The 23,524-nt window shown below is 32.2% G+C and overlaps 1 protein-coding gene across 1 annotated transcript; it reads left to right on the top strand.

The window, feature by feature from the left end:
* The first annotated feature begins 9,382 nt into the window (after positions 1-9,382).
* On the top strand, positions 9,383-11,146 carry LOC25496281 (heat stress transcription factor A-5). The gene is made up of 2 exons (XM_013596561.3): positions 9,383-9,625; positions 10,357-11,146. The coding sequence occupies exons 1-2, from the start codon at positions 9,383-9,385 to the stop codon at positions 11,101-11,103; spliced, it is 990 nt and encodes a 329-aa protein (XP_013452015.1). The 3' UTR covers positions 11,104-11,146.
* The last annotated feature ends 12,378 nt before the right edge of the window (positions 11,147-23,524 follow it).

The following is a 23,524-nucleotide window of genomic DNA, read 5'->3' as shown; positions in this document are numbered from 1 at the left end:
ATGACAGCAATGAGGCATGTTAGTTTATATATCAAGGTTTTAAATAGTGGTTGTAGTCGCTTCATGATTCATGATATTGCAGATAATTACATTGAAATGCGACATATGCACGCAGCAGTCATAACACCACGGTTTGGACTGCGATTGCAAACCTTTATTTAAAACCTGGTTAATAGTGTTTTTCCAGTGAAAGGTAAAGAATACCTATCAAATGGACAAAAAAATGTAGTGATTTTGATCTTGAACAGAAAACTTGTAGAATGTGTAAAATAGCATGTTAGACATTAAATGTAAATAAAAGGCTATTTTGCCAATTGAGTGATATAAGAGAAGGTTCATTCACAAATGTGTACTCTATTTCTATTTCTATTTCATATGGAGATGACAATAACTTTATAGACTACTTCAAAAACTCATTCATTTGCAGAAGAGAAAATCATTTAGAAATGACAAATAAACTGATTCTATTTGATTTAATTGATTCAGAATGAAATGAGATTTCTACATTATATACAATGAAAAAGTTATTCAAGTATTTCACCAAAGCAATGTAAAAGTAAACCTCCATTTACATTCTTCATAAGACTCAACATGAATATGAATGCATGGACTTCAAGCAGACTCGACAATGCACACATCACTAAATTATATTATACAGTTTCCACCATCATATATTATATTCACCAATTCACTATCATTTGCATTATCAAGTATTTACATCCACACAATCATCAAATCATGATCAACAAAAGAGTCATCATTATAATCATCTTCAACTTTTAGCACCACAAGCAAACCATATGGTTTCTCAATACACCATTCACAAATAGACAACAAATCACATTCATGATCACCAACATATGATACACCAAACCAACATTGATTCATTCTTATTTCATCATATTATCATGAATACATCCATTTACATGTTTCAGCAAAGCTCGTCTATTTTCCCAAAAATTGTCTATTTTCAAATTTCACAACAAAAGTAGGTTATCCTGCTTTTACACATCATCAAAACATCCCTACATATTACCTAACATCTCAATTAATCAATCATACCAAATTTGTTTCACAAAGTTCCTCCATTTTGCCAAATTTCCAAAATTCGTCTCTTTTTGACACATTAAACAAAGCCAAATCAAATTCAAAGTAAAACCATGTTTAAACACTATTAGAAGTTTAATTACACTTCAATTAGGTAGGGTTAGGTGTTTATAACTCATGGGAATAAATTTCGATCGTTAAAAATTTGAAAAATCGAGTTTCCGGGTGCTGCACAGGCCGCACGGTCGTGCTTGCTGGAGACTCGGTCGTGTGTGCCAAAAACGAACGACACACATGGTCTGTGCCTAGAAATCGCCCGGTCGTGTGTGTCAGCTCATGATTTCCGATTTTTTTTTGTTTTTCGCCATTTCGTACATAAAATTCCGAACTTTGATTGGTTTTCGATTTCATTTTTGCCTACGCCTTCCAATCACATAAACCTATCATATTATACTGTAAAATCATGTTTCCTAAACCCAAAACAACTTAATCCAAATCTTCAAAAATCACTTAATTGACAAAAGCACTTAAAACAGCTTTTTACTCACGTCATTTATTAGTTTCGACTTTGTAGTGCCCCTATAATTTTGTCATCAACTAGCATTTTACATTTTTTTTATGGGAGTGTATATATATATCTATAGGTAGGTAGTAAAATTGGTGCCTCTGGAATTGGTGCCCTGGGCTACCGCCCCCTCCGCCCGTGCTTAGGGCCATCCGTGATCTCAACTCAAATAGTTTATTTTTGAGTAAATTACACTCCCATCCCCTCAAAGATGCTTGAATTACACTCCCCTCCCCTCTTAAGTTAAAATATACACTTTACTCCATCAATATTTTTTTTATGTTAAAATTTATACTCCCCTCTCTTATAAGATGCTTGAATTACAAACCCCTCCTTTAATAATTAAATATGCACTACACTTTAATCTATTTCAACATAAATAAATATTCTTATAATATATATTAATTTTGAATCACCATTTAAGAAAAATTAATTCATTTCTTTATAGTTTAAATGTCATGATAATTAAATTTAAATATATTGCTATTGATTTTATAAATTAGAGTATAAAATTAACTTTTAAATAATCATGTTTTAATGATTTTAGTAATTTTTCACATATTTTAATTTTGTTTTGGGTTGTTTCATGTTTTATAATAGAGTTTAAAACTACATGTTAATGAAATTGTGAATAAAAAATAGCGAAAAATATATATTCAATTTTTTATTATATTAAAATAGACCCGCAATAATATATTTTTTTAAGTGTGTTAAATTATTATTTTTTGCTAGATTATTAGAAATAATAAAAAAGAATATTGAGGGAGTAAAGTGTAGATTTTAACATAAGAGGGGAGGGGAATGTAATTCAAGCTTCTCTTAGGGGAGGGGGGTGAAATTTTTTCTAATATGTTTTGAATAAGAGGGGAGGGGAATGTATATTTTAACTTAAGAGGGGAGGGGAGTGTAATTCAAGCATCTTTGAGGGGAGGGGAGTGTAATTTACTCTTTATTTTTTAAAGTGAAAGGTTATTTTGACAACCTAAAAGCTTTTGGACATTTATTTAACAACCTTAATGAGAAAAAAAAATAATCTTTATTAATTTACCCATATAATTTAATTTCCACTCTTATATTTATCAGATAAATGACTTTCTACCTTAGGTTTAAGTGAAGTATTTTAGCATTTAATAATTTTTATATAGTGCCCAATTGCTTAAAGAGAAACTATGGAGAAATAAATTTCCTATGTCATATAATTTTTCATAAAAACTATTTTCCCTTTTAGGCAAATTCTATGGTACACCCAACATCTTGAGTGTACCGGTACACCAAACATTAAAATAATAAATAAATTGATTGTTTTTTAAAGGAAAAATAAATATTTTCTATCATTGACAATTATAATAATTAAATCTTATTTACCAAAAGTGTCGATGAAATAAAATTTACTTTTTTTGAATTTTTATTGCTCATGATGAAGAATATTGATTATTTTTTATGAGAAAATGTTAAAAATTTAATATAATTCATATAAACAATGAAATGATGTTTTTTTCTCATGAGATGGTGTTTTCTAAAATATAAATAATGATAAATAACAACTTATTTCATAAAATGATCATTAATTTAAAATTTTATGAAGCAGAGTATCGGTACACCTCAATTTGTGAGGTGTACCGTAGAAGCTCCTTTTTATTATGATTTCAAAGATATTTTGACAGAGCTTGTCATAATATTCTATTTATTTATGCAAAATTCCATTACTAGGAAAAGAAAAATTAGAGAGGGAAATTTGTGACGGAAAACATAAAATTCCTCACAAATTCCTTGGTTCCAAAATTTAGTGACGGAATTAGAGAGGGATTTCATGTTTTCCCTCACTAATTTTTGTTTTTTTAATATTCCATTAAAACATATGAAGACTATACATGAATGACTAAAAAGTAGGGATAAAAACTGCGATGAAAAACTTTTGAGAGACTAAAAATCTGATAAATTTTTTAAAGATTTTAAAACGAAAAAATTAATATGTTTATAGGGATTAAAAATACATATAACATATATTATTTTACAAAAATAAAAGTTATTTTAAACATTCACCGGTGCAAAATTGAAATGTGTAAAATCACATCTAACTTGTTGATTATCATCGTCACCTGCACAAATATGATTTATTGTTTGACTTAAAAATTAAAAATATATTTTATTCATATTAATAATATATAAATATTAATATCACATGTAAACTTTTATAGTCATAAATATTTTCAAAGTCATTTAAATTGATAGTTTTTTTTTTTAAAGAAGGATATAAATGATAGATTGTGATTTGTTAAATAATTTCTTATAGTCAATTATGTTGAATTTGTTGATAAGAATTTAACACACCCACAACTTTCGATGTCGTGCAAGAATATATTTTTTTTAAAAAAACAAAACAACGTTCACTCGTTTATATTGATAGAATATATTATATATTTATTAAAACGTAAATGATGAATTTGCGAACAAAATGCATATTAATAATAATATAACAAAATTAAAGTGATTGAAATACACATTCCTCCAGAGCTTTCACGGATGTATGATGCCAAACTCACATAAACTATTTTCCATAATTTTTTTTTTTTTTCAATATACAAAATATGAAAATCAAACTCACTTCCAAATTTACTAGATCAATTTCTTCTTTAGGAAAATTCAATAGATCTATCTATATTATCCATTTACAACGTACAAATTTATGGATTTGGTTGGTCTTTTAAATATCAATGACGATGACAATTTTTATAACATGTCAATTATTAAACCAATTAGCATGGCAAAAAAAAAAAAAAAAAAGTGAACCTCTTGTTTCTTCTCATTGGAATATTCCGGTGCAATAGTCTCCTATGTACATTCTTCATCACAAGCTTAAGAGTCTTAAGCCTAAATTGAAGACTTGGAATAATACTGTGGTTGGCAACTTTACTCAAAATGTGGATTTCGCCCATCAGCGACTATCGTCATCTCAACTTGCTCTTGATCAATTGGGTTTCAGTTTGGATAGATCCCAGTAAGAGCTCACTTGCTTAACCAATTATAGTCAGGCTCTCCATGTGCTTAATGATTCTTGGAAGGATAGAGCTAAAAATGTCATGTTCATTGATGGTGACAGAAACACTTTCTACTTTCATAGAAGTGTGAAAATAAGAGAGATCAAAAGTTACATTAGTCTCTTAAAAAATAATCATGATGTTCTGACAGATACTATTGATATTGAGACTCATGTCCTGCAGTACTTCACTAATATTTTTGCAGCTGATCCTCATTATGTTGTTAATGATCTTCCAGATCGGCTCATTCCTTCTTTAGTTACCGCTGAGGACAATGTCTTGCTTACATCTCTTCCTTCAGCTGCAGATATAAAAAATGTTGTCATGGCCCTTAGTGGAGACTCCACCCCGGTCCTGATGGATATCCTGGGCATTTTTATCAGTCTTTCTGGCACATTATAGGTCCTGATGTGGTGCAGGCTACTCGGTTTTTCTTCACTAGTAATTCAATCATGACGAACCTTAACTCTAATCTGCTTATTCTTATTCCTAAAGTGCAGGGTGCTGACAGAATGGACAACTTTAGGCCTATAGCTTTGGCCGATTTTCAGTTTAAAATTATCACTAAAATCTTAGCTGATAGGTTGGGTACCATTGCTTCTAAAATTGTTTCAGCTTACCAGAGGGGTTTCATTCCAGGAAGACACATTCAGGACTGCATCATAACTGCTTCTAAAGTTACCAACATACTTCACAAGAAAACTTATGGTGGTAACTTAGCCTTGAAAATTGATGTGAAAAAGGCTTTTGACACTCTTAACAGGAATTTTCTGCTTCATGTGCTACATTAATTGTTTTGGTTTCTGCCAATGCTTTTGCAATAAGATTCACACAATTCTGCAATCTGCCAAACTTTATGTTAACATTAATGGTAAGTCTGTGGGTTTCTTTAGTTGCAGTCGCAGAGTTAGACAAGAAGATCCTTTATCACCTTTATTGTTTTGCATTGCTGAGGAAGTGGTTAGTAGAGGATTGGAAGCTTTGGCTTTGGAAGGGAGTTTGTCTCGGATTCATGCCTCTAGGGGTCTATTAATGCCCAGTCACTGTCTATATGCAGATGATATTCTTATCTTCTGCAAAGGCACTATCACAAATATTAGGAACATCATGGATTTTTTTGAATAGTATGGTTCATATTCTGGTCAAATTGTTAATGCTAGTAACATTAAATTCTATGCTGGAGCTTTGCCATTATCTCGAATCATCTCCATCACTTCTATTATTGGATTCACTCAAGGCTGTCTCCCTTTCACTTATCTTGGCATTCTGATTTTCAAAGGGAAGCCTCGGACTTTGCATTTGCGGCCTATCTTTGATAAAATCAAAGTTAAATTTTCTGCTTGGAAAGGAAAGTTGTTGACCCTTATAGGGAGGGTACAATTGGTAAACGTTGTTATCAGTAGTATGTTGGTTTACTCCTTTCATGTTTATCAATGGCCCTCTAATCTTCTCTTTGAGCTTTCCACATGCATGCGAAACTTTATCTAGAATGGTGATTTTGCCCAAAGGAAGATATGTACGGTTGCTTGGCGTACGCTTTGCAAACCTAGAGATGAGGGAGGCCTTTCTGTGAAGGACCCCATGTTGGTTAATAGAGCCTCTATGCTTCACTTATCTTGGAAGCTTCTCACTTCAAATGAACAATGGGCTATGCTTTGCAGAGCTAGATTTTTGAAACTTGGCAAGCCTAGAGCTAATTCCTTTTCATCCTCTATTTGGCCTGGTTAGAAACCTTTCATCAGCACTATATTTGAACATTCAACTTGGTCTGTTAGTAATGGAAAAGATATTCTCTTTTGGCTTCACAAATGGTTAGATAGGCCTATTTCTGATCTTAGGCATATCCCTTCGGCTTTACATGCTTCTTTGGAGATGCGGGTGTCAAATTGTATTCCGGATCGAGCTTGGTGCCTCCCTAGTTTTCTGATTACTAGAGACCCTGCCTTAGCCTCCACTATTCATCAAATCACTCTCCCTGTGTTTGATGTTCCTGATAGGCTTAATTGGAATCTTGCCACTTATGGGGTTTTGACCAACCAACATGCTTACGCTTTCTTAGCTAGAACTGACCAGAAAGCTGTGTCCTGTTTCAAGCAGGTTTGGAATACTTACTCTCCTCCCACCAGAGCTTTCATTGCTTGGAGACTTATTCATGACAAACTCCCTACTGATGATAATCTTAGAAACAGGGGCTGCTATGTCATGTCTATATGTTTCTTTTGCAGGAATTCAACTAAAACATCACAACACATCTTCCTTGATTGTCCTATCACCTCCCAACTTTGGAATTGGCTTAGTAGCGGATCTGGTCAACACTTGGACTGTTCCAATATTCTCTCCTTGTTGTCTACATGATCTGGTAGTAAAATGGTTCATCAGGTCATGAATTATGCAGTGCTTCATATTATTTGGATCATTTGGATTGAGAATAACCATAGGTGTTTTGCTGATTTACAACGGTCTATGGTCTCTTTGTTCAATGTTGTTTTGGCTGAGGTTCGTCTTAGCTTCACCCTTGTTATCTCTAAAGGGGCCTCTAATATGGCTGATTACAATGTTTCCAAGCTCTTTAATATCCCCTTCCAGGTTAAAAGGATTAGCATTGCCAAAGAAGTCTCTTGGACCCCTCCCTCAGATGGGACGGTGAAGATTAATTGTGATGGATCCTCCTTTGGGGTCATACCTTGTGGCGCGGTTGGTTTTGTGATTAGAGACTCTAGATCCAACTTTTTGGGTGCAGTGGCTAGTAATATTGGTCAGACCTCCTCCCTCGAAGCTGAATTTTGTGCCTTTCTATTAGCTATTGAAAAGGCCAAAGACATGCATCTGACTCATCTTTGGATAGAAACTGATTCATTGGTTGTGGTCAATGCTTTCCATAGAGGTTCTGGTATCCCTTGGAAGTTACGTGGTAGATGGCATAACTGCTTGCACTTTTGCAAGTTGTCTGGCTGCATTTGTACTCATATTCTCAAAGAAGGCAATATGGTTGTTGATGCCCTTGCTAAGAATGGTCAAGGTCTTGCTATGTTCTCCTCTCAATGGTGGTCTGCCCCTCCTCCTATTATTTCATCGTTTTTGTTGAGGGATAGTTTAGGCTTACCTTACTCTCGTACTTATATGGATTGATTTTGTATTTGGTTCAGGCCTCTCCTGACTCTTTATTTCATTTGCCTTTATAAAAAAAAAAAACAAAACCAAATAGCATGCCATACATAATAAATGACATAATAAAGATGTAATAAAATTGATGATGAGTTTGAGCATGGAATCGAAGTAAGTATATATATCCCTTTAATCGTCCGTACTCGTCAAATTTGGGATTTGGGGTGGGTTTGTTGCCATGCCTATTAGTCTTATACATATTTAATTTTGTATAATATTTTTTGAGTTAATATGGTTTTGGTCCTTTAAATACACTTATTTTTCGTTTTAGTTTCCCAAACTTTTTTGTTAGACTTTTAGTCCTTCAAAAAAATTTCCATTACCACTTTTGGTCCATATTTTTTAGTCAACTCATGTCTATTCTTCATATTTTATAATAAAATTTTCCATAAATGTGTAGAATTAAGAAGCAGGGACCAAAAGTGGTGATGCAAATTTCTTGAGGAATTAAAAGTCTAAGATAAATTTTAGAGAGACTAACTTGATATATATATATATATATATATGGACCAAAAACATATTTAACGCGTATTTTTTTTACAAGAATAAAAAGTTATCTTAAACATTTACCAGTACAAAATTAAACTGCGCAAAATCACATGTAACTTGTTAATTATCAATGTCTGCTGCACAAAATTTATAGTTTGACTTAAAAATTTAAAATATACTTTATCAATATTAATAATTAATAAATATTAATATCAAAATTAATAATTAATATTGACTTAAAAAATTTATTATACTTTATCAATATTGACTTAATATAATTAAAAATATACTTTATCAATATTAATAATTAATTAATGTTAATCACATGTATATTTTATATAGTCATAATTTTTTTTAAAAAAAAAAAAAAGTATTTTCTAAGTCATTTAAAATGATAGTTGTTTTTTTTTTTTTTAAAGTATATAAATAATAGACTGTGATTGGTTAAATAGTTTCTTGTGGTCAATGTATTTTAAAATTGTTGATAAGAATTTAACTCACCTATATATGTAGTGTGAGAACATTTTTTTCAACAAAACAAAATGATATTCATTCATTCATATTAATAGAGTATATTATTGAACATCACTAAAAACATAAATGATGAATTTACGAACAAACTCACAACATCGAAGTCAAGTGCAGTGCAACTCACATAAACTATTTTCTATAGAAAAAAATATATTTACATTTACATATATACAAATTATGATAATTAAACTCATTTTCAGATTTACTAGATATATCTATATTATCCATTTACAATGTACAAATTTAAAATATTTTTGTTGACAATTCAAAATTATTTTCAACATGTAACTTTCTTGTTATCATGGTTACATTCATAAATGTTATTTTATTTTTGACTTAAAAATTTAAAATATATTTTACTAATATCATCATTAATACTAATTAATACTAATAATTAATAAAATATAATAAAATATTCCTGGGTTGATTTATTTTTATTTGGCTGCTGTATATATATATATGCTAAGCAAACTCCATCAAAGTTAAGCCTAAGCAAGAAGAGCTTCAAGTCAAAACATCTCTCTCTCTATCTCTATACCATTACGAAATGAATTCTGCACCACAATCATCACTAGTCGCTGCTGCCGGCAGAAGCGGAGGAGATATGGCACCGTTTATTCAGAAGACGTATGACATGGTGGATGATCCCACCACAGATGAGATCGTTTCTTGGAGCTCTGATAACAAAAGCTTCATCGTTTGGAACCCTCCTGAATTCTCTCGCATTCTTCTCCCAAGCTATTTCAAACACAACAATTTCTCCAGCTTCATTCGTCAGCTCAATACATATGTAAGTAAATTCATGCTATAAGCTTATTTTGATTATTTCGTTGTTATTTTGTATGATCAATTAGTTATTGTCTTTCACTGTGTTTTTGTTTGATTGTTTTTTGTATTTGTATGATTTGGTTTCATTGTCTTCATCAAATTTCAATTAGTGGATATATATTGATTATTATTTGATGATCATGATCATTAAGAAATTGATGAAAAAAACTGCTTAGTAAGATAGGAATTAGGAACAACTTTACATTTGGATTTCATTGAGTTTAGATGGATGAGATATTATAGTCTTGTATGGCACTTTTATTCTATGAAGCACTTTTAATGTATAATCCTACTTCTCTTCTGCATCGTAGGCATCTCAAGCATCTAGTTTTTCATTTATTGATTGATATAAAGATACTAGGAAAACAAAAATGGCAAACATCCTGTCTTGTAAATTTTTATTTAACTTGTTGAAATTGATATCTAAGTCTTAGATAGGGTAGAAAAATAGAAATCTTGCACTTATTGCAATGATTAAAAACTAAGTCCCACCGCCAAATTTGCTTCCTGAAGTTTTTATGTGTGTAATGAAAAATAATCTTGTAAACATTTAATGTAAATTGTTCAAAGAAGTTTTTAGGTCTTATGGTTTTTAATGATAAATAATTGTTTAAGAATGTATGTTTTTTTTTTGGTTACTTAAGAATGTATGTTTTAATTTGTTATGGTTTATTCATGTGTGCTTTTTATCAGGGATTTCGAAAAGCAGATCCTGATCGTTGGGAGTTTGCCAATGAAAAATTTACAAAAGATCAAAAACATCTTCTGAAGGATATACACCGCAGGAAACCTATCCACAGTCATAGTCATCCTCCGGCTTCTGCTATAGATCCAGAAAGGGCAGCATTGGAGCAAGAAATAGAGATGCTGTCTCTCGAGAAAAATGCCCTTCAATCCAAACTCTTAAGTTACGATTATCTTGAGACGGAAAAGCTTCAGCTGGAAGATTTTCAGCGGCGATTGGATGGCATGGAGCAGAGGCAGGCAAATTTGCAGACTTTCTTTGACAAGGCTCTTCAGGATTCTTTTATTGTGGAACTTCTTTCCCGCAAAATCGAATCCATGGATTTGGCAGCTGATAATAAGAAAAGGCGATTGTCTCAGGTTGATCGCATACAGCCTGTTGTCGAAGGTATTTTTCTTGACAATCCTTGCAGTTTCAGACTGGAATTTGGTAATGTTTTCTATCAAGATATCTCAAATAAACTAAGATTAGAATTATCACTAGCTGACTTAGATATGAACTTTATATCAGGTAGCACACAGGGTTCAAATGAAGATGAGGAAAGCTTGCAAAAAAATATTTCTGAATCCAAAGGAGCTGGTGATAATGTCCAAGTCGAAGCAGCTGCTCGGCATGGAGCGAATGATGTTTTTTGGGAACAATTCCTCACTGAAAGACCATGCTGTTCAGACAATGAAGAGGCAATATCAACCTAAAATATGTTTTACATTTTATACTGAAACATGCATTGTGAATTAGCTGTCTTGTAGTGTTGTAGACGTTCATGCTTTTAATGGTTTTCACCGATATTGTAGACTTGAAAGTGACTATGAAGTTTTGAATATATACTCCTGTATATTCAAGTTTTGAATGGTTTTCACAGGTATTGTGAATTTAAAAAGTCTTCAACTATGCGATTTTTATTTCATGTTTGCTCGGATAGCTATGCAGTTGTTGGCCGGTTGCTTTAGGTCTAAAAAAAATTAATTTTGATGTTTTATTTATGTTTGTGTGGAACATTCTTTCAAAAATATTTTGATCAACTTTTGAAAAACTAATTTAATACAAAAGAGAGAAACTATTTTGATATTTAGAGTTTTCCAACTTGAATGCTTTTTAAACTATAGTTTTTTGTTGGGTTAATTAAATTTTTAGTCCCTATAAATATTTACAGTTTTGTTTTTAGTCCCTAAAAAAATAAAATCACACTTTTTAGTCCTTGTGACATTTTCTTTAAGCATTTTAGGGACTAAAAATGCTTATGGAAAATTTTTATAGGGACTAAAAATGTTGATGGAAAATTTTATAGGGACTAAAAAGTATGATTTTATTTTGTAAGGACTAAAAACAAAACTGTGAATATTTATAGAGACTAAAAACTTAATTAAATTTTTTTTTTTTTTTAGAGTCTCTAAAGAATTCTTCAAAATATTTATATCAAACTGCTATGTATATAACCCGTGCAACTTTGGTGAGGTCATATATCATCCAAGTGCATCTTAGAATGCATGTATCTAGAGATAGAGAAGATAGAATGTAGCATGTAGATGGAAGGAAAAAAACAGGATGTTGTTTAGTCCAAGTGGACGGTTTAATGAGCAAATAATGCTTGAACCATTTTCTGGTATGAGCAAAGGAGAAAACGGATACCAAGAAAGACACTAATATGAGCTTGATGAAGAATTGGTTTAAGACATAAAAGTTGTGTTGTTTAGTCCGAGTAATATATAAACCCTACCTAGTTGATGAAAATGAAAGAATTGGCAATGGAAGGGAGTCACAAATCATAATTTGTTGTTACATATATGTCAATTAGCGGTTACATTTATTTTATTTTATTTTTGAAGGAAAGCAGTTATATATATATATGTTGTTTTCAAGGGTTTTAGCAGTTACATCTATACAAATATTTATGTCACACTAAATACTTAAATTCTTTCATTTATGAAAACCAAATGACATTTTTAGATAAAACCAAAATTAGCACACAAAACCCTTCATAGTTAAGACTTTATAAATCTTGAAATTTTGGCAGTTACGTATAATTCATGGAGTTGGGTAATATAAAAAAATTCTTATATTGTGACAATTAAATTAATCATTTTATTTTATAATTCAAAAGAGTTATGAAAGAGTGATTAAAAGAATAAGAGAGAAAGCCACATATTAATTAGAAAGGGTGAGTTTTGGTAAGGTGACATGTAAGCAAAGTGTTAGAATATATATATATATATATATATATATATATATATATATATATATATATATATATATATATATATGTATGTATATGTATATAGAGATAGTCTTCCATATTTACTTCTTCATGCTCTATATTATTAATATTTATATAAATATTATATTATTAGACTACGGTAAAAAATGCCGGGCTTCCTTAAAAAAAATATTTAGGGCTAAACTATTCCGTCATCGAGTAAATTGAGCAATATCATAGAAGCCAATGAATAGTCAATATTTAGATTGTGATTTAGAATGATAGATTGTGATTGGTTAAATAGTTTCTTACGATCAACGTATGTCAAAATTGTTGATAAAAATTTAACTCACCTATATTAGTAGTGCGAGAACATTTTTTTTAGAACAAAACAAAACGATATTCATTCATTTCTATTGGTAGAGTATATTATTGAACAACACTAAAAACATAAACATAAATGATGAATTTATGAACAAACTCACAACATCGAAGTTAATAGTATAAAACAATAGAATACTTAAAAAGAATAATATGATAAAATTAAAGTGATCAGAATACACATATCTCAAAATCTTTTGTGGATGTCAAGTGCCAAAATCACATAAACTATTTTCTTTAAAAAAAATATAATTACATTTACATATATACAAGGTATGATAATTAAACTCATTTCCAAATTTACCGGATCTATCTATATTAACCATTTACAATGTACACATTTAATATTGATTTTTTTTTTTTTACAAGAATAAAAAATTATTTTAAACATTCACAAATACAGAGTTGATTTATCATGGTTACATTCACAAATATTATTTTATATTTTGACTTAAGAATTTAAAATATATTTACTAATATTATTTTACTAATTAATACTAATAATTAATAAATAATAAAATAATCCTGAGTTGATTTATTTTTGTCTGGCAGCAGTATATATGTGCTAATAGCAAACACCAACACAAAAACCAGCCTAAGCAAGAAGAAAGAGCTTCAAGTCAAAACATCTCTCTCTTAACCGTTACGAAATGAATTCTGCATCACAACCATCATAAGCCGCTGTCGCCGGAAGAAGTGGAGGAGATCCGATACCGTTTCTTCAGAAGACGTATGACATGGTGGATGATTCCACCACAGATGAGATCGTTTCTTGGAGCTCTGATAACAAAAGCTTCATCGTTTGGAACCCTCATTCTCTCGCGTTCTTCTCCCAAATTATTTCAAACACAACAATTTCTCCAGCTTCATCCGTCAGCTCAATACCTATGTAAGTCAATTCAATAACAATGAAATTTCATTGTTATTTTGTATGATCAATTAGTTATTGTTTTTCACTGTGTTTTTGTTTGATTGTTTGTTGTATTTGTATGATTTGGTTTCATTGTGTCTTCGTCAAATTTCAATTAATGGATATTGATTATTATGATGGTCATGATCATTAAGAGATTGATGAAAAAAGCTGCTTAGTAAAATAGGAATTAGGAACAACTTTAGATTTGGATTTCATTGAGTTTAGTTGGAGATACAAAATGTTGAGACATGAGAATGTTGAAAAATGGATGAGATATTATAGTCTTGTATGGCACTTTTATTCTATGAAACATAAACACAGACACCAGACATGACACAAACAACGAAATGCAGACACCGATAATGACATAATTCAGTGTAATCATATGTGTCACACATAATTCGAGGAGTGTCCTTGCTTCGTAGGTCTTAATTTTCGGTGTGGGTGTGTGAATCGGTGGGTGATTTAGGACTCTAAATCACTCAAGAAAAACGACCAAAAATATTTTTGATAATGTTTAGTGCAAATATGAGTTGTTACAAATGAGCTACCACACAGAATCTATTTATATGCAAAAATGTAATCTTTTTAAGAATCAAATCCATTCAATTGCATGGTATTAAAAACTTGATTTCATTCCAACGATTACATGTTTAATTGGCAACGGATAGAAAAGAAAATATCATGAATGCAGAATATAGCATTGAAATAATTAGGCCAATTTGAGAATCACATAATCAATTATGTAATGAAAATATTTGTATGCAAAAGTCAAAACCATGATAATTTGATTTACGAAATGATTAACATCAAGCTCAAATATATTTTCAATGTCAAAACCAATTATGCAATTTGTAAAATAAATTATGACTTTTCATGTAAAAATATTTTCATGTAAAATTACTTTAGATGAAAATCATTGTGAGTGTGTGATTTATTTTCATGAGAGCTTTTTAACCACTTACAATAAAGTCCTAATATAAACAAAAAAACTCAAGACTTGATAGCTTGAATTTCTTTTCCGCTTTTTGCTTCGTTGTTCTTCTAGGACTTCTTTTGTCAATCATCAAAACCGCCGTATCCCGTATCAAGGCATATATTCACATTCTCCCCCTTTTTGATGATGACAAACATTTCTTGGAGTGATTTGCTCAATGAAAGGGTTATATCAATAATAATCAATAATAAAATATATGGCAGAGATAAGCGCAGATTTTGCTCCCCCTCACTATATGCAAACATTTAAAGTCCACTCCCCCATGCAAATCACATAACTGGATCTCCCCCTTTTGGCATTATCAAAAAGCGGGAAAGAAACAATCCTGACAAGGCATATATTCAGAAAAATTTAAAGCATTAAAGCAAAAAGAAAAATAATTAAGTGAAAAGTGTAAACCATTTTTGCTTCTCTTGATTTGCAATTTTTGAATAAGAACTTTTGATAAAGTCACCGCATGATTCATAGCCAATCTTTTGGTGATAATAAGAACTATTTTTTCTCCCCCTTTCATGTGCTTTGAATTTCCTATATGTGTTACCATTACCAAGTTTTAGTTCTTGGCCTTCAAGCACACCTACAAAACAAAATCAAGTTTTGACTTTTGGTACCCAAATCATTTTGGGTCCTTGAGAGTTAGCATTAGGCAAAGTGCCATTTGGAATCCACTTCCTTTTATCATTCATACTATTGTTCTTTCTCAAATTACAAATAGAAGATGTATGACCTTCTCTTTGACAATAAAAACACTTAACAAAAGGAGAACTTTAAGTTTTGTTTGGGCGAAAGAATTTTCTAAAAAGTTTTTCATGATATTTTTGATGATAGCCCAAACCGGCTTTATTATAAGTTCCCTTTTGATTTCCCAAAATGATGTTCAAGTTTTCTCTCCCCTTTGTGAATTTTGCAAGTGTGTTTTGCAAATCCTCAATTTCAATTTTCAAAATATTACAATCATCACACTTGAAAATATTTTCCTTTTTATTTTCACAAGAGGTGCAAGAAGAAACTTCACTAACAAAAATTTGTTTCTCTTTAAGAATTTCTATTTCCTTGTTTAAAATATCAATTTTTGATTCAAGAGTGGAAATAGTTTTCTTAGAGGTTGAAACAATTTTTCTAAGCGTAGTTGACTCATCTTTTAATTCTTTACAAATAGTAAACAACTCATCATAAGTTAAGTCATATTCAAATTCAATAGAGTTTACCTCAAAAAATATTTTAACCAAAAGAAATAAAGTGCATATAAAAGTTTTTAATAAAGATGAAAAACTAGAAAAATTGTGCTAAAATAAATAACAAGTAAAGTAAAAGAGATAATGGATGAGAGAAAATGACACAAGAAGTTTATCTTAGTTTGGCCTAAAACACCAAGACCTACGTCTAGTCCCCAAGGAAAAGCCTCTTGAGATTTTCACTAACCTAACTTTTAAACGGGATAAGTAACCTTTGCAAATAAACGAGCACTCTTCAAACAAAACAATGAAGATGAGTCTCTAAACCCAAGAGATATCACCTCTCTTGAAACTTAGGGATCACACCCAATACAAAATAAGAGTTACAATAATAAAGAAAGACACCAAATATGTAGATATAACAAATTGAAGCACAAGATAAACTATGTAGTATAAAATAGCTCTCAAGATAATAAATTAACAAGTGTAAAAATAATGAGTGTGATGAAAAATATTTTTGACAATGTTTAGTGCAAATATGAATACATATAGCATTGAAATAATTAGGCCAATTTGAGAATCACATAATCAATTATGTAATGAAAATATTTGTATGCAAAAGTCAAAACCATGATAATTTGATTTACGAAATGATTAACATCAAGCTCAAATATATTTTCAATGTCAAAATCAATTATGCAATTTGTAAAATAAATTATGACTTTTCATGTAAAAATATTTTCATGTAAAATTACTTTAGATGAAAATCATTGTGAGTGTGTGATTTATTTTCATGAGAGCTTTTTAACCACTTACAATAAAGTCCTAATATAAAGAAAAAACTCAAGACTCAAGACTTGATAGCTTGAATTTCTTTTCCGCTTTTTGCATCGTATCCTGTCAAGGCATATATTCACAAAGTCCACTCAATTGTGTCGAAGGCTTTACTAATTGCAATTTTGAGGGCCATGTTTCCACCATAAACTTTCCTATCCAATAGATTCACGGCTTTAGAGGCTATCATTATGCAATCTTGTGCTTACGGCCTGGTAAAAATCCTCTTTGCTGAGGAGAGACTATCCTGGAAGCAATACCCCCTAACCTATCAGCCAAGATCTTAGTTATGATCTTGAATTGGAAGTTTGCTAGCGCAATGGGCCTGAAATTATCAAGATGATCCGCTCCATGAACTTTGGGAACCAGCACAATCAGATTGGAGTTCAGATTCGGAAGAATGTGATTGTTGGTGAAATAAATTGAGTGGACTTGACGACATCAGACCCAATAATAGATCAGAAATGATGATAAAAGCATCCGGAAAAGCCATCAGGACCTGGAGCAGAATCTCCATTAAGAGCAAACACGGCTTGTTTAATTTCCTTCATAGAAGGAAGAGATGTAAGCTGAGTATTTTCAATATCAGTGACCAGTCGAGGAATAAGCTTATCCGGAAGAGAATTCGCCATAACCTGATTTGGAGCAGCAAAAATCTTGGTTAAGTAATCCACCGTGTGCCTCTCAATATCAGTAGAAGAGCTGAGAATGGTGTACCCTGTTTTGAGCATACTTATATGACTTTGCCTTTCAAGAATTTTAGCAGTCCTATGGAAGAAGGCAATGTTACGATCACCATTTATAAATCTGGAACGTCTAGACTTTTCTCTCCAAAAATTCCTTTCAACATTGAGCGCATCATTGTAGCTAGTTAGACAGTCCACCTCCTGACTAGCAAGATCAGCAGTGAAGCCTAAATGATCAATCTGCAACTGTATGTCCTCAAGTTTTTTAGCAGTAGTAAGAACCTGCTGGGGAATGTTTCCAAATATTTCCCGGTTCCAAGTTCTGAGAAGAGGCTTAAGACCTTTAAGCTTTTGTTGGAGGATGAACATGGGAGTCCCGAGGATGGCATGATTCCAATGACTAGTCACCAACTCTTCACAACAAGGAGCATCTAGCCAAGTCTTGTAAAATTTGAACCATGGCACAATATCCACGAGGGGGGTGTTTATGTAACACAATTAAAAGAGGAAAATGATCCGAGTGATTCCTAAGTAAAGTGTTGCAGCTTACTGCGCAAAAGTTGTCAAGATGGATATCATTACAAATGGATCTGTCAAGGCGCTGAGCAATGTAGGAGTTACCATTTCTTTAGTATCAAGGTGAATGAGAGTGTTGTGATTAGTCCAGTGAAGAAAATCAGAACAAGCTGCAGCTATGGGAGCTCTTCCCCCAATTTTTTCATGCGCCCCTAAAATGGAATTAAAATCACCAAAGAAAATCCAAGAGCCAGTGTGACTGCTTATCAAGTCAATCAAATCAGTCCATAGAGATCTCCTATTAACATAATAAGTATGTGCATAAATGGCATCTATGAACAAGGTAGAGCTTTCAGTGACACATGACAAAGCAAGACATTGGTCATTGCGAAGAAGAATAATAGAAGAGAATTCAGGCTTCCAAGCCCCCCAAAGGTTGGGAGAATTAGCAGGTCTAACCCACGGATGTTCCAGAATATTATTTTAATCATTGAGGAAGATCAGAAGAGATGTGCGCTTTGGAGAGTGTTTTCATAGATTTTGAACCACTTGCCTTATGTTTGGGACTTTTCTGCTTCTTTTTCGGCCTTCCAACCCTCCCTGAGCTAGCTTGAACAACATTGGCCTCCAAGTATTTATTACTTTGTGAAGAGATAATAGCATTAATATCAAAATCAGAGGATTTATTTTCTTCATCCCCCAAAATTTCTTGTATTCAAACATATCGTCGTAACAAGAGCACAAATTTCAACAACTATGAGCAAAATAATCACTTATTCAATTAAACACTCAAACATGCAATTAAGGAAAAATTACAACTAATTGATTATGATTGAATTCTAACCCCATTACCTTAATTAGCTCAAATCCTAACCAAGTTTCACTTTAACTCCTAGAATCACCACCAACTCTTAGGTATACTCTTCTAACCCTTTTCCTCTTCTCTTGCACTTTCTCTCTCTACCTCTCTCTCTAAAAATCTTGTGAAATGAAAAATGAATGATATTTTCTCTTAAGACAAGGTTTATATATGCTACTCTCTAATGTGCTCAATCCTAATGCCTTAGTGGGCTTATCCCACCTAATCAAAATTCTAAAATGTTTCTACACTTAACAGTAAAATACTAGGCTCTGTTTGGTAAAAATAAGCTATAAGCTAGCTGATAGCTGAAAAGCTAGCTTATAACTTATGACTGATAGCTGGTAGCTTATAGCTGAAAAAACTAGCTTATTAAAATTAAAGTGTTTGGTAAAGTTAGCTGTCGAAGTAACTGATAAATATAAAATGACATAAAAGGATATGTGTTATGAAACTATTAGAATAAGAAGAACAAGAACAAGATTAAAGGGAAGAAGAGAGAATAGAGAGAAGAAAGAGGATTATATTATTCTCTTGTGATGTATAATTAGGTTACATATGAGCTCTATTTATAGAGAAATACAATGACGTGGGGAGCAAGCACAATATGGCCCAATATGCTAACAATATGATCCAATAACCCAATTGCTATATGGACATCCACTTGTAATATTCATAACACTCCCCCTTGGATGTCCATCTCGGATATGCCTCATTAAAACCTTACTAGAGAAAAACCCAGTGGGAAAAAAATTTCAATGAAGGAAAAAGAGTACAACATCCTTTTGTGTTATAATCTACCTCGTTAAAAACCTTACCAGGAAAACCCAATGGGATAAAACCATGGTTAAGGGAAAAAGAGTGCAGAACACATCTTTGTCTCACCCTCATAAAGACAATTATATATGAGACGAAGAAGTTTAAACAATCTTTTATGCTAGTTAGTCAAAATCTTTACTTGACGGTGACTTTGTAGAAAGATATGATATATCTCCATACTCTTCTCCAAATTAGCAGCTCTTGTGATATCTTCATATTGAGTAGTTGAAAGAACCTCCTTTTAAAATTAGAAAACCACAAGTTTCTTGTATGTGTGAAATCATAATCCTTAATAAAGAGCATTCTCCACTTCCTAGACGTAGTGCTAACATTTTCAAATGATCGGATGATATTGTTGTTTCTCTAAGATACAAATTGTATGTTTGACTTTGCTGCAATATCTGTATTTACTAATGTTATCACGATTTTGGGGTATCAAGTCATTAATTAGGCTTGAACCTTTCAATCTTTGATATTCTCTATTTTTTCTTGGGAAGGGTAAAATTGAGAAAACCCTTAGAAACTCTAAGTTCGGGGGTCGTTTTCGTTACGGGAAGGTGTTACGAACCCGTAACGACTATAGTATTCTATAGGAACCGCTTTCCTAGCTTTATGTCTACGCTTTACTTTTATGCTTATTTATTGAAAAAAGAGTGTTTATTTAGGTTAAGAATGGAGGGAGGAAATGTTTGAGATTTTATTTTTATTGGACTTGGAGAGGTTTTGACCTCTTGCCTACATACCCTTTTAAGGGATCAAAATTCCATGTAGTTCTCTCTCAAAAATATTTTGTGTGTATCAATTGATTTTAGTTTTTGAAAATGGTTTTGAAGAAGAGAAAGAGGCCGTAAAGGCATGAGAAAAAATGGTGAGTGGTTGGTTCAATTATTAAAGAAAAGAGTCTAAGTTGGAATTAAAGCTCATTAGAATTTTGCTTAAGAAAATAAAGGGAAAATTCAATGGAGTTTTGACTCCAAGGTTTATTAGGAAAAAATTTCAAGTGATGGAATTTGCTAGTTTTTGAAAATGTATTTTTTCTAAGTATCGCGTTCCCTAAGCATGCATCTAAGACGGTAAATCAACATACAACGTGTGTGCGTGTCGGTGTTTGTGTCGGTGTACATCATTAGAGTCCATTGTCCATTACATAGGCCCTAGTTTACATTCTATGGTCTTGCAAGAAATTAAAAAAGAGAAATTGAAACTACCTAAATTTACATGCCGACTTTAACATAGAAATTGAATGGTAAAATACCTAAACTAAGAGAAATGGAGATGAAGTGGTAGAATGCTTATGTAATGGATGAAACATGAAATAGAAATGTTAGTAAAATAAGGTGTAAAATGGTAAGAAAAGTAAGCAAAGAATTACGAGGCGAAACGGTAAAAATGACAACAATAACCAAAACATGAAAGGAAATACAATACTTGCGACACAAGAAACTAACAAATCACATCAAAAACAGTAAAAACAAACACATGATCAGAGGCGTATTCATCACAAAATAGCATATCAATCATTCATACCATGCCAAGATCTCATGAACAAATTATAGCAAGAAAATTCACAAGTTTAGACAAAGAAAGGGAGCAAATCAATCAAGAAAACATCACATATGTTTTTATCATTCTTTAACATGTAAAAACATCACAAAAATATCAAAAATGCATCAAGAAAGACATAGAAATTTTTAGGAATTTTTTACAAGAAAAATTAGACAACAGGGGGTTCACATAGCAAGAAACAGGGTGTGCATAGCAAGAAAATCAAGAAAACGCAGGAAACAAACAAACTGGAAGCCCAAGCCCAAAACCCACAGATCCGGACGCACAAGAACCGTTAGATTGATCCAGGAAGCCAAACCCTAGATCTAAAGGCGCAGAAAGGAAGGGAAAAAACCGGAAATAAACCGGACCGGTTCAGTTGTTTATAAAAGGGATCGAGGACCGGTTTATTTCATTTCCTCCTCTTCTTTCCCTCTCTTCTCTCATCCTAGTGAGAGAAGCTCTCACTTCTCTCTAAAAAAATTGTGAAAAAGGTGGGAGATGATCTTCATCTTCTCCGGCGAACCTTGCTTCTCCGGCGCGGTGGCCGGCCACCCAAGGGTGGCGGCGCCGCCGCCGGAGTTGAGCAAGTTTCTCCGATTTCGATTTTTTTTTTAAGATTTAGATATCCTTTTTGTTTTAAACACGAATCTGACACTGGATTTTGCATGCAAGGCTCCAATCAACGTAGATCTGGAAATTTCTTCACGGTTTTCGAATGAAATTTTTTTAGGTTTTCCAGTTTTGAACAAAACTTCTTAAAACTCCATAGATCTACATTGATTTGTCTTCGTTGTTGTTTTTAAGCAAGAAAGATGAAGTTTATGTGTTTACCTGTGGTTTCAATTGGAGATTTCGAGAGAAGATCTTCGGAAACACTTGAACTTGATTCTGTTTGTTGATTTTGACTCGGATCCGAAAATAAATCGGTTCTGGCTTGATTTCTGCTTCTTTACCGGTTCAATTTCTTCGTCTTCCTTCCCTCTTCTTCTTCACTGATTCCTTCGTGATCGGTGCTGGAGTTTGCCAATGGCGAATTCGCACCTTGAATTGCGAAGGAAACCGATTCTATGATGAAGATTCAGCAATGAATCACTGAGAATTGTGAAGAATTCGTTGAATTTGGTGTTGATTTTCAATTCTGGAAAGTTAGGGTTTTGAGATTGTTCTTGGTGTTCTTGGTGATTCTGGATTTTGATCTAACTGAATGGAGAGAGAAACTGTGATTCTGTTTTGGTGATGTGGCACTGAATTCTATGGGTCTCTGTGGATTTGTGCAGTGAATGCACCTTTTATATGCTGCCATGTGTGATTGAAACCCAATGAAATGGTGACACCTGTTTTTGGACATAACAAACTCGGCCTTGTACCATTTGGACTTGGGGACCTTTCTGCAAATGAAGAAAATTGAACGACTGGACTGCAATTTACAAAAAAGGACCTAAAAATGCAATTTTAAAAAGTATTGGACTAAAATGCAATTTTAGAAACTGTTTCAGGAAATAAAATGCAATTAAAATAAAATTGCACTAAAATTGGTAAATTGGACAAAACGTAAAGAGAAACCTAGAATAAAATCAACAAAAGGACTAAAATGAACCAATTACAAAAATGAGGTATTTTAAAATACCTCTCTGTCGAAATTTTGATAGGAAAAGACCAAAATGCCCCTAGGGACTAAAATGACTCAACCTAACTCAGATGCAATTTTTGAAATGATTTTAAACAGAGATTCAACAATGATTTGTACAGACAAGTTAAAAAGACTCAGAGACAGTGACAGGGACTAAAATGGGTTCCAATGCAGGAAATGACCAAAATACCCTTTTTGTATGATTTTTGAAATAAAATGCAAGAAAAGTAATGCAATGATTCAGAGAGTTTTCAAATGACTTGTAATGCAAGAAAGACACTTTGGATAGTTTTATGCAAGAAAATCATGATTGAACATACTTTGAGACAGAGATAGTAAAATATGCAGATGAAAAGAGAGTAAAGGTTCAGAGTAAAACAACAGCAAATTGACAAATATCAGTGTTAGAAAGGAAATTTGAACGAGTATTTTTAGGTCCAAAATCAGGGTATAACAACTAATATTGACAAAAAAATACCATGATATATATATATATATATAATAAGCAAAATGCGTTCGTGTCCTCACCTGATCAATTCAAATTGTTCATGATTTTCTTGAGGA

This window comes from Medicago truncatula, chromosome 6, assembly GCF_003473485.1.
Source record: "Medicago truncatula cultivar Jemalong A17 chromosome 6, MtrunA17r5.0-ANR, whole genome shotgun sequence".
Taxonomy (NCBI): Eukaryota; Viridiplantae; Streptophyta; class Magnoliopsida; order Fabales; family Fabaceae; genus Medicago; species Medicago truncatula.
This window is presented reverse-complemented; position numbering and strand designations above follow the sequence as displayed.